At 31.7% G+C, this 13,186-nt stretch overlaps 1 protein-coding gene across 8 annotated transcripts in view; it reads right to left on the bottom strand.

Moving 5' to 3' along the window:
- Positions 1-13,186, bottom strand: part of NBEA (neurobeachin) — a 630,595-nt gene that overhangs the window by 375,132 nt on the left and 242,277 nt on the right. For 7 of the 8 annotated variants that reach the window (XM_079902587.1, XM_079902590.1, XM_079902583.1 and 4 more), the window contains 2 exons: positions 4,665-4,819; positions 2,289-2,415 (listed from right to left, as the gene is read on the bottom strand). In XM_079902587.1, the coding sequence (XP_079758713.1) occupies positions 2,289-2,415; positions 4,665-4,819 (282 nt within the window). The remainder of the gene's footprint in view (positions 1-2,288; positions 2,416-4,664; positions 4,820-13,186) is intronic. The other variant, XM_079902585.1, reaches the window with a different exon arrangement.

The following is a 13,186-nucleotide window of genomic DNA, read 5'->3' as shown; positions in this document are numbered from 1 at the left end:
TCTCAATAAATTTATTTTGGAAACTAGAGAAACGAAGATACAAACACAAAATACTTAAATTATAAGAATATATCATATAAAAAACATATAAGACTTCTACATAAAAATCTAAAAATCATTACTGGAAAAAAATTTTTTTAAAAACTAAAGAAATGGGAGGAATAGAAGCTGTTCATAGTTTGGAAGTCACAATATTGAAAGAGATCTATAAATGAAATATAACTCCAGTTGCAACAGATCTATAAATTCCATTCCTTGCTAAAATCCCAGCAAGTTGTTTTCAATATGGATACTGATAAACTGATTCTAAAATTTAAATGGAAGTGCAAAGCATCAAGAATAGCTTAGGCTTCCTTGGAAAAAAAAAAAAGGACAGGATGGGAAGACATTACTTATCCAGATACTGATCCTTATTAAACCTAAAGCTAATTATGACAGTATGTCACAAGGATAGACAAACAGACAAATTGGGTAGAATCGAGTGCCAAAGCAGAATCCAGTATACAGGAACACTTGATTTGTGACAAAAGCGGCAGAGCATGGGAGACAGGAGAGTTTCTCAAATAAATGGCACTGGGTCATCTTGACATCCATAGTACTCCTACGTCATAAAATTCACAAAACTCAATTCCAGATGAACTATGTATCTAAATATAAAAAGCACAAATAAAGCAGCCAGAGGATGAGATGGGGAAAATGTAGGCAAAGATTTCATCTATAACATAAAAAGCACCGAAAAACAAAAACTCGATAAATTGAGTTTCATTAAAATTTACAACTTGTGTTGATCAAAACATATCACATAGATAATAAGAAAAGCCACAGAATGGGAGAAGATATATATACAACATATAATCATCAAAGGGCTCATTTTCAAAATGCATAAGGAGAAGAGACTTTACAAATTAAGAAGACAACTCAACGTTTTAAAATGAGTAAGAGATTCCAACAGGGAAATCACAAAAGAGGAAAACCAAAAGACCAATAAATATATAAGAAGGTGCTCAACCTTGTTAACTATCAGGAAAATACAAACTAAAAATACAATGAAATACCACTATACTTCTACCAAAATGGCTAAAATGTAAAAGTGACAATACTAAGTATTGTTAAAGATATAAAAAATTAGGCACTCTCATACGCTGCTAATGAGTTAGTAAACTTGCATTAACCACTTCGGAAAACATTTGGCATTATCTAGTAAAACTGAACATACACAAACACTATGAATCAGCAATTCCATTCAGTTATTTACCCAACAGATATGCATACAAATGTGTAGTATACCCAAGAGTAATGTACAAGCAGCACTGTTATGTAAAAAAGCAGCATTATTTGCAATAGTCCCAAACTGGAAAATTCCAAATGCCCATCATCAATAAAATAGATTAATAAATTGTAGTATACAACCACTAAGGAATGAACATGAACAAAACTATTGCTACAGGCAATACAGATAAATCTCATAAATATAATGTTGAGAAAAAGTAGCCAGAGACAAAAAGAATACATACCGTGCAACTCCACTCATATAAAATTCAAAAAAGACAAAACTAATCTAGTATTAAGTCAGAGTGATGAATTTGAAGAGGAGCAAGAATAGTGGCAAAAAAAGGAGCAAAAGGTGGGGGCTTTGTGGTACCTGTAACGTTCTATTTCTTGCCTTGAGTGATAGTAACATAACATCGTTCTTTCATTGAGCTTTTACACTTCAATTAAAAACGTGAATACACACACATACTGTGTGTATGTATATGTGCAATTTAACTCCAAGCATTTTGGTCAAACTCTTCTAGGAATTCTCTCTGACATGCTACTGCAAATCATTTTTATCTATTAATCGCGATAGAAAAGATAATGTTTGGTGATTCAACTTCCAATTATATATGTTATATATAACTCTGCAGATTTATTTTGAAAGTCTATATTTTAAACTCACCACCCCAAAGATGTCCCATTTTATCATGGTGCCACGTTTGCATGTTTCTACCTTACAGGAAACAGTAATGTGCTATATGACAATGGATTATAAACTCAGGAAAGTCAGATCATGAAAACCATTCAAGATCTCTCAGTTTAGACTGAAATATAATAAATGATTTTTATATAATGAATAACTATCTAAAAATATCAAAACATTGCAATTATGAGATATAATCACAAAATACATAATTAAACATTCTTAAGAATTCTTAACTATATCTTTGTATTTAATGTATTCTGTTTCACTATTTTTGAGGTGAGAGGAAGGGAGTAAAAGGAGTAAAAAAACAAATAGTTATGTATACCTCATATTTTCAGCCGAATCTTCTGGCATTGGAGCAACAGTTTGTACAGCTGGAAGGTTTTTGCTGGTAGCACCATTCACAAAACTAGAAGAGGAGGAAGAAGAAGAGGACCCCGAATCCACGGCACCTGTTCCCAAAATAATAATTTTTAGCCTTAAGTATAAATTTATTTAACAAAATAATTTTCATTACATCATTACTATCTGAGTTTGAAAAAAATATTCATCTGAATTTCAAAATAGAATTTGGCCATTAAAAAATCATTTGGTCATCGGTACACTAATAACTCTTTATAATTATTAAAAATAGCTATTGCATTAAAATCCAGTTTATTTACTTATGTTACTCTAAACAAAACTACATATTACAAATGGGATATAAATAAAAGACATCAACAAATGAAAATAATTTTAGATAAAATGAGGCTGATAAAACAATGCAAATTTAGATGTGAAAAATTTATGTTTTTATTGCTATATTGTTATATTTTTAGTTTTCATCATATAAGATATAATTTGCAATAAACTATCTCAACATAAATTTGTGGCACTGCAGCATCAGTGCTTATTTTGATAAAATGATTGCTTAAGAAGGGCTATAATGAGTATAAGATTTGTACCCGATTTTAAAATAATGAGTTCTCCTCAACGATATGAAGACGCCATTTTAGAACAGATTTTCCTATATTAACACCATGTAAGTATATTAAATAGCAGTGGAGTTGAGGGACATCTAGTGTTCCTAAATATTATCTTACCTTTATCTTATCTAACACTAATTCCCATAAAACTGGGATTTTCACAACACTTACACAGCATGTATATGTCAAAATCTAAACGAGTCTTGGGTCCAGTTTAGATGTTGGCCCTCAATTTCTTTGTGTGTGTGTTTGTGTATCTGTATATATGTATTTCTAAGGAGGATGTTCATTACTTACATTTTTTTATTGTAGTATATGCTTTATACTATCACTGGACTTCTAGCTACCATCATTTCCCATATCTATTATTAATTCATAGAATAGGAATTAAAGGAAAATATCATACCTTGTTTCAAATAAAGATAAAAGAGAGATGACTTGCTTTTTCATTTACTTATCTCTTAAAGAGTAAGGATTTAGTCAATAAACACCAAATGTAGATTTTTTCTTTCTACTACATTGGTATATTTTAAAAATCTTAACACTTTTCTGAGTATACATTTCGGTAAAAGGAAAACATTTTTATTCCTTTTTCTAGAAAGCAGAATGAGTATAAGGAGTAAGACTGTAAACTGGATAGAAAAAACTTTATATAAAGTTTTCAGATAAGTCAGATACAAATATTTATATATATATCTATACATAAATCAAAGATGTTTTGTTTTTTAACACAATTCCATTAATGATTTTTATTTACTAACATAAATATGCTTGATAGAGTACATTCTACTTACTACAACCCCATAAATGTGCTGTTCATGATATGTCAGACTGAGGTGGTATGATAAACAAGATAAATACAGAAAGCACAAAGAAGAGCTATGAAATTAATAAAAATGGGAATAATCTAAGTAATGATAATAGATGTAAAAGTTCAAGGCTATACAGTTTGGAGAAGAGAAGGCTACTATAGTCAGGGAAGAAAAGTCAGGGATCATCTTGCGTTGTATAAATACCTAAAATGGAATCACAAAGATTTGGGTAAGGATTTATTTAGCTAATAATCAACAGGAACATTTCTGGAAATTTACAAAAAAAAAAAAAGGTTATTTTAGGCAGGCTTTTAAAATCTGTAGTGATTTGGAATTTTCTGTTTCTAGAATTATTAGGAAAATGTTGGACAATGAATTGGATATAATTGTAATCTAAGTATATAAATTAATTCAATGTCAAACAATGGTTCTTATTCACATGCACGTTTTGTCAAGTTGAGGCTCTTGCATATCGTCAAGGTTCTCAGGGGAGCTTGGTAAAAAATACATATTAGGTTTCAACCAGTAAATGTCACTAAATCTGTTTTCTGTCACTAATATATTTAATATACCTTGATATTCTTGGTACAATTTACTAATTTTTATGTATCAAATGTCAGTGTTCAAATTATCTTTTGGTTTTGCTCCCCAAATATCTTTCAGCAAACTGAGTTCACTCTGAAAGTAAATAGCATCATGTTTTGAGAAGACTCAAAACAAAACCCACAGTGTTCTCAAACTAAAAAGTACACCCTAGAACCATAAATTCTGAAAGATAACATGAAGAATAACCTTCTTAAAGGTTAAGGTAATCTTAAATGATCAGGGTATTTTAATTTTTAAGATCAAATAAGCAGAAGAAATGAAGATACAGAAAACAGAAAGAAAAAGATGAGGTATCACAAAAATAGATAAAGACAATACCTGTTGTATTAATCATACTTTTTGGTGTAGCTCCAGTAGCAGCAAATATATTAGAGGTACTGCCTGTTGGCAGCCCACTTCCAGCAGCAGCGGCTCCTACAGTGGTTACAGCTAAACTACCTGGAGGGGGCTTCTTAACAGGGACCACGACACTCCTGCCAAGAAATGATGAAAAATAACACAAGGTCTAAGATGAATTCTAATCCTGCTATGGCAGATACATGTAATCAACATCAAATTTTCTTTTCTTTCTTTTTGCCTTTTTTTTTTTTTTTTAATTCCTGATCCCAACTTAATTGGTGAAAAGGATATAGACATTAAGGATATATTGTAAAGTGTGTTAACTATTATAATTCATTTGGCAAACATTTATGTAGAATCTAAAATTTGCAAATCTTTTTTAAGATGACATGTGGTCTATAATCATGAATCTGGGAAAACTGGAAAAATGCGTGCTCAAGTTAGATTTTTCATATGCATATAGGGATTTTTTTTGTGTGAAAACATACATACATATAATGTTCATCCTATCTCTATCATATTCTAAATGTGGAAAATAGTCATAAAAACGTTTGAAAGCCAAATTCTGAAGCTTCCTCATAGTAAAGCTAAATATTAAGCCAAGAAATATGGAATAACAACTAATGGCATAATAAAATTAAACTTTATTTTCCTGAACAAAATTGAGTTGTTTTTCATAGTAGGAATGCTATTATAACGAAAGAGAACTGAGAGTATACAACAGACATTTGGTAAGAGATCTATTTAGCTTCTAAACTTTGTGAACTTAGAAGTTGAAAATTTCCTCATGTTTCGTTAGCATATTTAAATGAATTTCATAAAAAAAAATTTCTGAACTTAACATCTGTGTTAACCCTAAATAATAAATGGATGTGAATAGTAGTCAATTTAAAAGATAAAGAAACTATTTCTTTAACATAATAAATATCTTTACTTCCTTTCAGTGAAGCTTCATTTTTCTCAAAGTTTACAGCATTCCAACTCCATTTAATAAATACTTTCAAGCATTACTCATTGAACTTATTTATCTAGAAAGTAGATGTATGAGATATTTTAAGTTCAAATATAATGCTTGAAAACTAATGACTGAGAGTAAAAAATATCCAATCTAAACTAGGTCTTTTAAATGTATTTATATTTTATAATTTTCTCATTAAAAAGTTCTACTTAAAGGAAACTATATCAATGGCTCATTGTCAAATAAGTCTATGGCTTAAACTTCCTTAATACCAATGATTTTCAAAGAAAAATGACTTTGCCAATACAAAAAATCTAAATTTATAAGAATTATTATTTTCAATTTTAGGGGTATTTAAAACTTTTTTGTGACCAAAGTAATTATAATCTTAAATAATTTTACTCGTGACAAAAATCTTCATTATCTCTTTCTGGATACTTTTTTTTTTTCCTTAATGGATAGTGTCAAATTCATCAGACTCAACCTTGAACTTTCAACTATCTTATTAAATTTCCAGAAGCACACACTATGCTTTCAATCCCTTCATTGATCATTCCTCATCGAACACCTTCATTTATTTCACTGAGAGGTGGTGTGACATTATGGAGAATACAGGATGTGGAGTTAGAAGATTAAGGCTTGAGAACTAAATCACTCTCAAGCTATGTGATATTAAATTTCAGTTTTTCAGTACAAATGGCAAGACAAATGCCACTTCACATATGACTGGAGAAATTAAATGAGACTATATTTAAAAGAACTTTGTCAATTATGAGACGCCTTATAAATGTTAATAACTGTTACCATTTTCTAAAGTGAAATAATTCTCTGCTTCCAAGATAAGGTATTTAGTTACAGTGATCTACATAAAGATCAATAGAAAAGAAACCAAACTAATATTTTGGATTTATCATCAAAAGTCTTCCCTAAACTTCTAAACTATTTCATTGCCTATCTAGAAAGAAGAGAAAATGATCAATTCTTGATTTGAAAAGAAGTCATTAGTAAAACTACAATATTTTTCCCTAAATCTCTCATTAAAATCCTTATGGATAAAATACAGAAACACAGGCTGATTGACAGTGCTGTGAGACAAATTTGTAGATGGTAGGAAACCGATCATTACCAACTTTGTACAAAAGCTCTCTGTAACAGGCTACTACAGGCATCTTGTCAAGTACTGAGGGTATGAGATATGTATTATGAAAAATTAGTTATATGAATGAGGGAAAAAATTTTCATCTCAACAACCTGTAATGATGGCTTGTAAATAAATGCAAACAACATTAAATGCCTTTCTACTAAAAAACTTCTAAAAACATCTGATTTAATAGCAATTGACATGAAAGCCTCCAGACACTTCACTGACAGCAAACTCAGCAGTCTGGTAGTTAGTACAACATGGGATATAAATAGAGTACAGTGTCTAGAAGCCCAGTTTTTAATGTCAAACAGACCTGAGTTAGAATTCTACCTCTATCTATTTTACTTTGGTAGTATATATATGTCTAAGGTAGTAAGCAAATAAATCTCTCTAAGCTCCATTCTCCTTACCTTTAAAATAAGACATAATAGTTTGTACTTCATAAGATTGTTACAAAGATAAAAGGATATACTGCATATAAAATGCTTAGCACTTTACCTGGAATATTATAAGTGGTCCAAACATTTTAGCTATCATTAGTATTGCTATGGCTCCCAAAAGTGCTGATGCGATCTGGGTCTACCTCAGCAACAGTATCCAGAGTCAAAGAAGCAATAATCCTGATATACTTTGTGACTGTCAGACCTCATAAAGTCCTATGTATAGGTTTAGGCACCATATTTCAAGAATAATGACAAAAAGCATCATGTCCATAAAAGAACAGTTAGGATGACAGTAGATCTAGAACACAAGTCATATCAGGAAAGACTGAGAGTCTAGAAAATTATAGTAAAGACGTGAGAAAAAATTACACCAATTTTTTAAAATCTGAAGGCATTTGACAAGGAAACAAGATGAAATTTCCATGTATCTCCAAATACCAGATTAGGGCCAACAGGGTAAAGAACTCTCTAGTAATTTTTATGAGCACCAGTTTCCAAACACTGATGTGTTCAAAGGGATAGGACGACCATGTCACAAGAGTGGTGGTGAGAGAGGTGGGAAGCTGGTTTGACTGATTTCTCCAATTCTTTTTCAATCCATAATTTTATGTATTTGTTAGAACTACTATTTCCCCTTCGATTATTATGCCGAAATTGTTTATCTAGAATCAGAGGACTGTCCATTTTGGTCCTTAATATCATTTCTTCACCAACACTACCCATTCCCTAACACCTCAGACCATTCTCTCTCCTAAGCAATATATTTTACAAATTATTTGAATGTTTATACTTGCCAGTATGTGTTGATAGCGTATTAGTTATTTTCTGGAATGTTATTATGTATTTGCAACTACTTATATATGAAAGTAAAAATTTTCAGCTTTTACAAAATCTTAGTCAACATTTTCCACTTGGTTACTTATCCCCCCCTACATCAAAAGGCTTACCTAGGAGTCTATGTACCCATTGTGGGTACCCCATTAGGGTGCATAAAAACACACAAATTTTTAGAGTATATACTTTTTTCTAGGGTGAGCATACAATTTTTATCTGGATTTCAAAAATATAGCCACAAAAGTTGAGCCAACAATCTAAACTATTAACATATTCCGTTCTTCTACTAGATCTGCCAGTCATACTGATGGATATCTAGAATACTCTACACTACACACATTTTAAAAAATGCATTATTTTATCTTATGAATATTCTTTCCATATTTTCCCATACAATTTCACACTTCTGTCCCACAACTTTAAGACTGAAAACTATAAAGAAGTGGAAAATTCCTTTATACTACATATAATCTATACATGTGCCAAGGCTGTAAAGGTTATCATCAAAGTAGCACAAGCCAGAAAACTATTCTATCTAATTCACTTCAACAAAATGTTTCACTGAGTGATTAATTATATGTTTTGTAATACATTGAGTGTATTACAAAATACATGTAAGTGTAAAATTTTCCATCATTGAATTCATCCTATCTCAAAGCCATAGATTTGGGGTGTGATCTTAAGATTTGCTCATTCATTTAACTCTGACGTGTGAGGGACTGTTCTGAGTTCTGAGATATAGCAATGTATAGAACAGACAAAATCTCTGCCCTCATGGAATTTACATTTCAATAGGGAGAGACAGAAAATACAATAACATAAATGATTAAATATAGTATACCAAGTGGTAAGTGTTGTGAGAAAAATAAGCATAGACAGGAATAACGAGTATTATTGGAAGGTTGGCTAAGAGAAGACATATTCAAAAGGTGGTATTTGAGGAAACACTGACAGGGTGAATGAATAAGCCAGGAGGGTATCTAGGGAAGAGTGTCATGGGATAGCAAACAGGAAGAAGGCTAGTGTGACTTGAGAAGATTGAGTGATATGCAGAGATATAAGAGATGAGATTAAAGAAGTAACAGGGCCTCAGATCATAGGTCCTTATAGTCCACTGTAAAGATGCCGTCTTTTCCTCAGAGTGGGATCAGCAGCCATTAAAGGCTTAGGAATAGGGGAGCAATATAACATTAGGTTGTAACAGGATCACGCTGGCTGCTATGTTAAGGATAGACAAGGGGGAAAAGGCAAATGGCGGGGAGACTGGTTAGGAGAATACTACAATAATCTAAGTAAGAAATGCGAGTAGTTTGGATCAGAATTGCAAACTGAAACTGGTGAACAATGGGTCAAATTTTGACTATATTAAGAAGGCAGAACAAACACGACTTGCAGAAGACTGGATGTGGGTATGAGAGAAAAGTCAAAGATTACGTAAAGATTTCTGCCTTAAGCAACTGGAAGGGCAGAACTGCCATTAACTAAGATAGGGACTGCTATGGTTGGAACAGTTTTTTCTGTTGTTGTTGTTGTTTTATAACTGTTATTAATCATCCAAGTAGTAATGTTGAATAAGCAATCAGATAGATGAGTCTTCAGTTTAGGAGACAGGTTTGGGCTGAGACATAAAATTGGTAGTAATCAGACTATATGTTATTTAATGCCAGGAACATGGATGAAATCACCAAAGAAGTCAATGCAAATAGATGGAATAAGTGGTCCAAAGACAGAGTCTTGGGGATCTCCATTAACTAGTTATGTGAGTTTTGTAAAAAGGATACTATTTGATCTGTACACCTCAAGAACTGTCCTAAGTGTAAAGCGAGATACTGAAGATAAGAAATGGCTTTTAAATAGTGACTTATTAAGACAAGTGAGTTTTATATCTCACTCATGGATCCTATAATAATTCCTTTCTTCTTTCCACTTGCTCCCTCTCTTCTGTAACACTTACTGAGCACTGACAGGTTAAGGGAATACAACTACACTGACAAGTTAGGGGATACCAAGACAAGTAAGACATAACCCGTGTCAGAGATACTTGAAGAAAATACAAGAGACAAATAAATCAACTGCAATGTATTTCAATAACAACTCTGATTAGAGTTATGCACAAGAACTTTCAGAAACATAAAGGATGAGCTTTATCAGGGAAGAGTAAGCTGAATTGAAAAGGACCAATGGGAATCAGCCAAGAAGAGGAAAGTTCAATATTAGAAACTTCATGAGGCGAAGAGATATGAAAAATCATAAAAGATTGAAGGACTGCAAATAGATCCTTACGGCTGGTGAAAGATGAGGACTTTATATTCCAAACTAAGAAGTTCATCCTTTACTGTGTAATAAGAAATGGTTTCAAAATCTTCATCAGTATTGCATTTAAGAAAAACATCTCTGACATAAATGTGGAAGATGCATTTGGTGGGGGAACACCTGGAAACAGGTGATAGCTTTGAAACTGGGCATGTCAAATCTTTTCTGGATTTCAGGTCTTTTAACCAAGTTCATAACTATCGGCCACTTTTTGAGACAAACTGTAAGGCCATCTCATTTATTCTAGGAATTTGGAACTTTATGGGACTTTTTGGAAATAATGCATTATTCTATATGTTGGGAAACTGAGTCCCAGAGAACCAAAGAGAATAGATAAGGGTCACACAACTAATTACAGAGACCCATTACTGATAGCCATTTCTTCTAATTTCTAGATTATTACTCTTTATCTAACAAGGCTTACTGTTGTTAAACATTTATCTTGAAAGAAAAAATTGAAACTATGAAGAAAAAAAATTTACTTCTGCTTTTAAGCTGACATTACAATTTACTGCAGCTCATTAGAAATCACAAGTTTATTTATGATGTTTTCATGATTTATTCATTGCTATCTTGTAAAGTATTTAGAATACCCGTAGAGAAAGAGGATGTATGAAAAATAACTGAGTGTTTCATTAGTCCACCCTTTAAAGAGAGATGCTTTTTTCAGCTCACTGAACTGTCTGTGGAAATGCCAGGAGAGAAAAAGGCAACAACATTGGGGAAATTAGGATACAACCATGCTGGGTCAAAAATGCATCTTCTGGCAACTGGCCTTAAAATACTATATCCAGGGTACTTGGAGCATAATACAAGCTGGGATTTCAGTGGCTAGGTATCATAGAAACTTTCAATTGTAAAGGCTGGCAGAGTTTTAATCAATGTAGCTTACATTTACTTGCTCATCCTTTAAGTGATATAATCAAAACACTTTTAAAAAAAATTAGAAAAACGTAAGAACAGAAATTGAAGTACTCAGCAGTAATTGTAAGTTTTCATATTCTGACTTAATTCTAAGCTTAAAGAAATCAATGTAGGAGGATTCCATCATCTCTACTAAACATTTCTTTTTTATTTATCCTAAATTGTCATCCTTAGCACTAATATTTAAAACATTAATGTTAAAAAACTAGAGAGAGAATACCTAGACTAAGCTTATAGTTTAGATTCAGTAATATGAAGGCTATATATATTGTTTTTTAGTCCCATAATATTTACAAAATATTTTTTATTTCAGAGATTTTCTTTTTCAGAGAATGAAACACTTGGAAGCAAGGATATTAAAAGTTTGAGGGGAAAAAATACAAACTAATTTGCCCGAACATATCAAACCCAGTAACTGAAACACAAGCAGGTATGTGAAATCAAAAAGGATGAAATATAAATCATAAGATCATTGTATACTAGCCAGAGAAGCAACACAATTACTAGCTTTTTGTGATATCCCAGACTTAAGATAATTTTCTGAAATATAACGACAGTTAAAATGTATGGAGAAGCATATTGTCCTCTGCCTTTTTTTATTGTCTTTTGTCCAAACTAAGGGGTCGTCTCAGGAATCCCTGGAGAATTAAGACTGAGCTAAATCACAGATATATACAAAATTCTCAAAAGATTAAAAGCATTTGGATATACAGGGTTAAATTTTAGTTTACAGGATATGGTAAAGCTTAATTGGTGGTTTTAGAGAAAAGCATTCCCTCAATCTAAAAGTTACAGAGTTACTGATGCCTGAAAAAAATACAGCTCAGCGAGGCTATTTTATAAACCATAGATCTACACAGAAATCTACCACAAGAGACAGTACTGTTGGGGAACTCTGCAACCAGATTTATAAGTTCTATTATGAGATTATTAAACTCTTCTCTTAGAAATAAAACCAAGATAAATATTCCTCTTCGCTTCATAGTAACAAAACAGTAGAAAAACTCTTGTAGTTTCATAATCATATTTCCTCTACACATACAGTGTGTTCCATCTATAGAATGACAGTAGCGGATGTCTAGGATTTTCAGTGCTTTACAATGCATAAATATACATTTGTTAGGGCCACTCATTGTAATCAAAGACATATACTTAAATCTGCATAGATGATGACTGGAGGAAATGAAAGAAAAAGAATCAGCATTTCCCATATATATAGATAAAATTTATATAATATTTCATAATACAACCTGATGAAAGATTTAATACTAAAAGAAAAAGGTTTATTTAAGTCTAAATGTTTCTAAAATTTGATGTTGCAATTTACCGAATGAAAACGATATTACAAACTTCAAAACACTGAAATTCATCAATGTGCCATCCTAAGTGAGGAGAAACTCCACATGTAAAACATAAGTTAACATAACTCAATTAACATCCGTTGTTTTAGGAAGTTATTCCCAAACTTACAATCTAGAATAAGTATAAAGAATACATTGTTAGCACGTTTTCAATAGAACAAATAAACTATTGGCTAACAAAAGGAAAATCCTAGGTGATTTCCACTGCGATTGTACAATATTATTATGTATGATTTAGTTACAAAGAAATGAGCGGCTGAGTTTACAGCTATTTTTCAACTAAAGATATAAACGAAAAATACATTATTGGTAGAGTAAGACCCATGCTAATGCTGTGTTTGAAACTGTAAGTATTCAAGACTTGCCTCTAAAGCCTGTCTTCTTGGATCCTATTTTCAAGGAATTCAATCTGATGTTAAAAGACATGTCATAACTTGAATTTCAGACTTTAGTGCTTCAGAAATATGTTTATATACTTCATAATGTAATTATAGCTACCTTAAGACAGATAAGGCAAATGGTAG

The sequence above is a fragment of the Stenella coeruleoalba genome (assembly GCF_951394435.1).
Source record: "Stenella coeruleoalba genome assembly, chromosome: 18".
Classification (NCBI taxonomy): Eukaryota; Metazoa; Chordata; class Mammalia; order Artiodactyla; family Delphinidae; genus Stenella; species Stenella coeruleoalba.
Note: the sequence above shows the minus strand (reverse complement) of the source record. Positions and strands in the feature narration are given on the sequence as shown.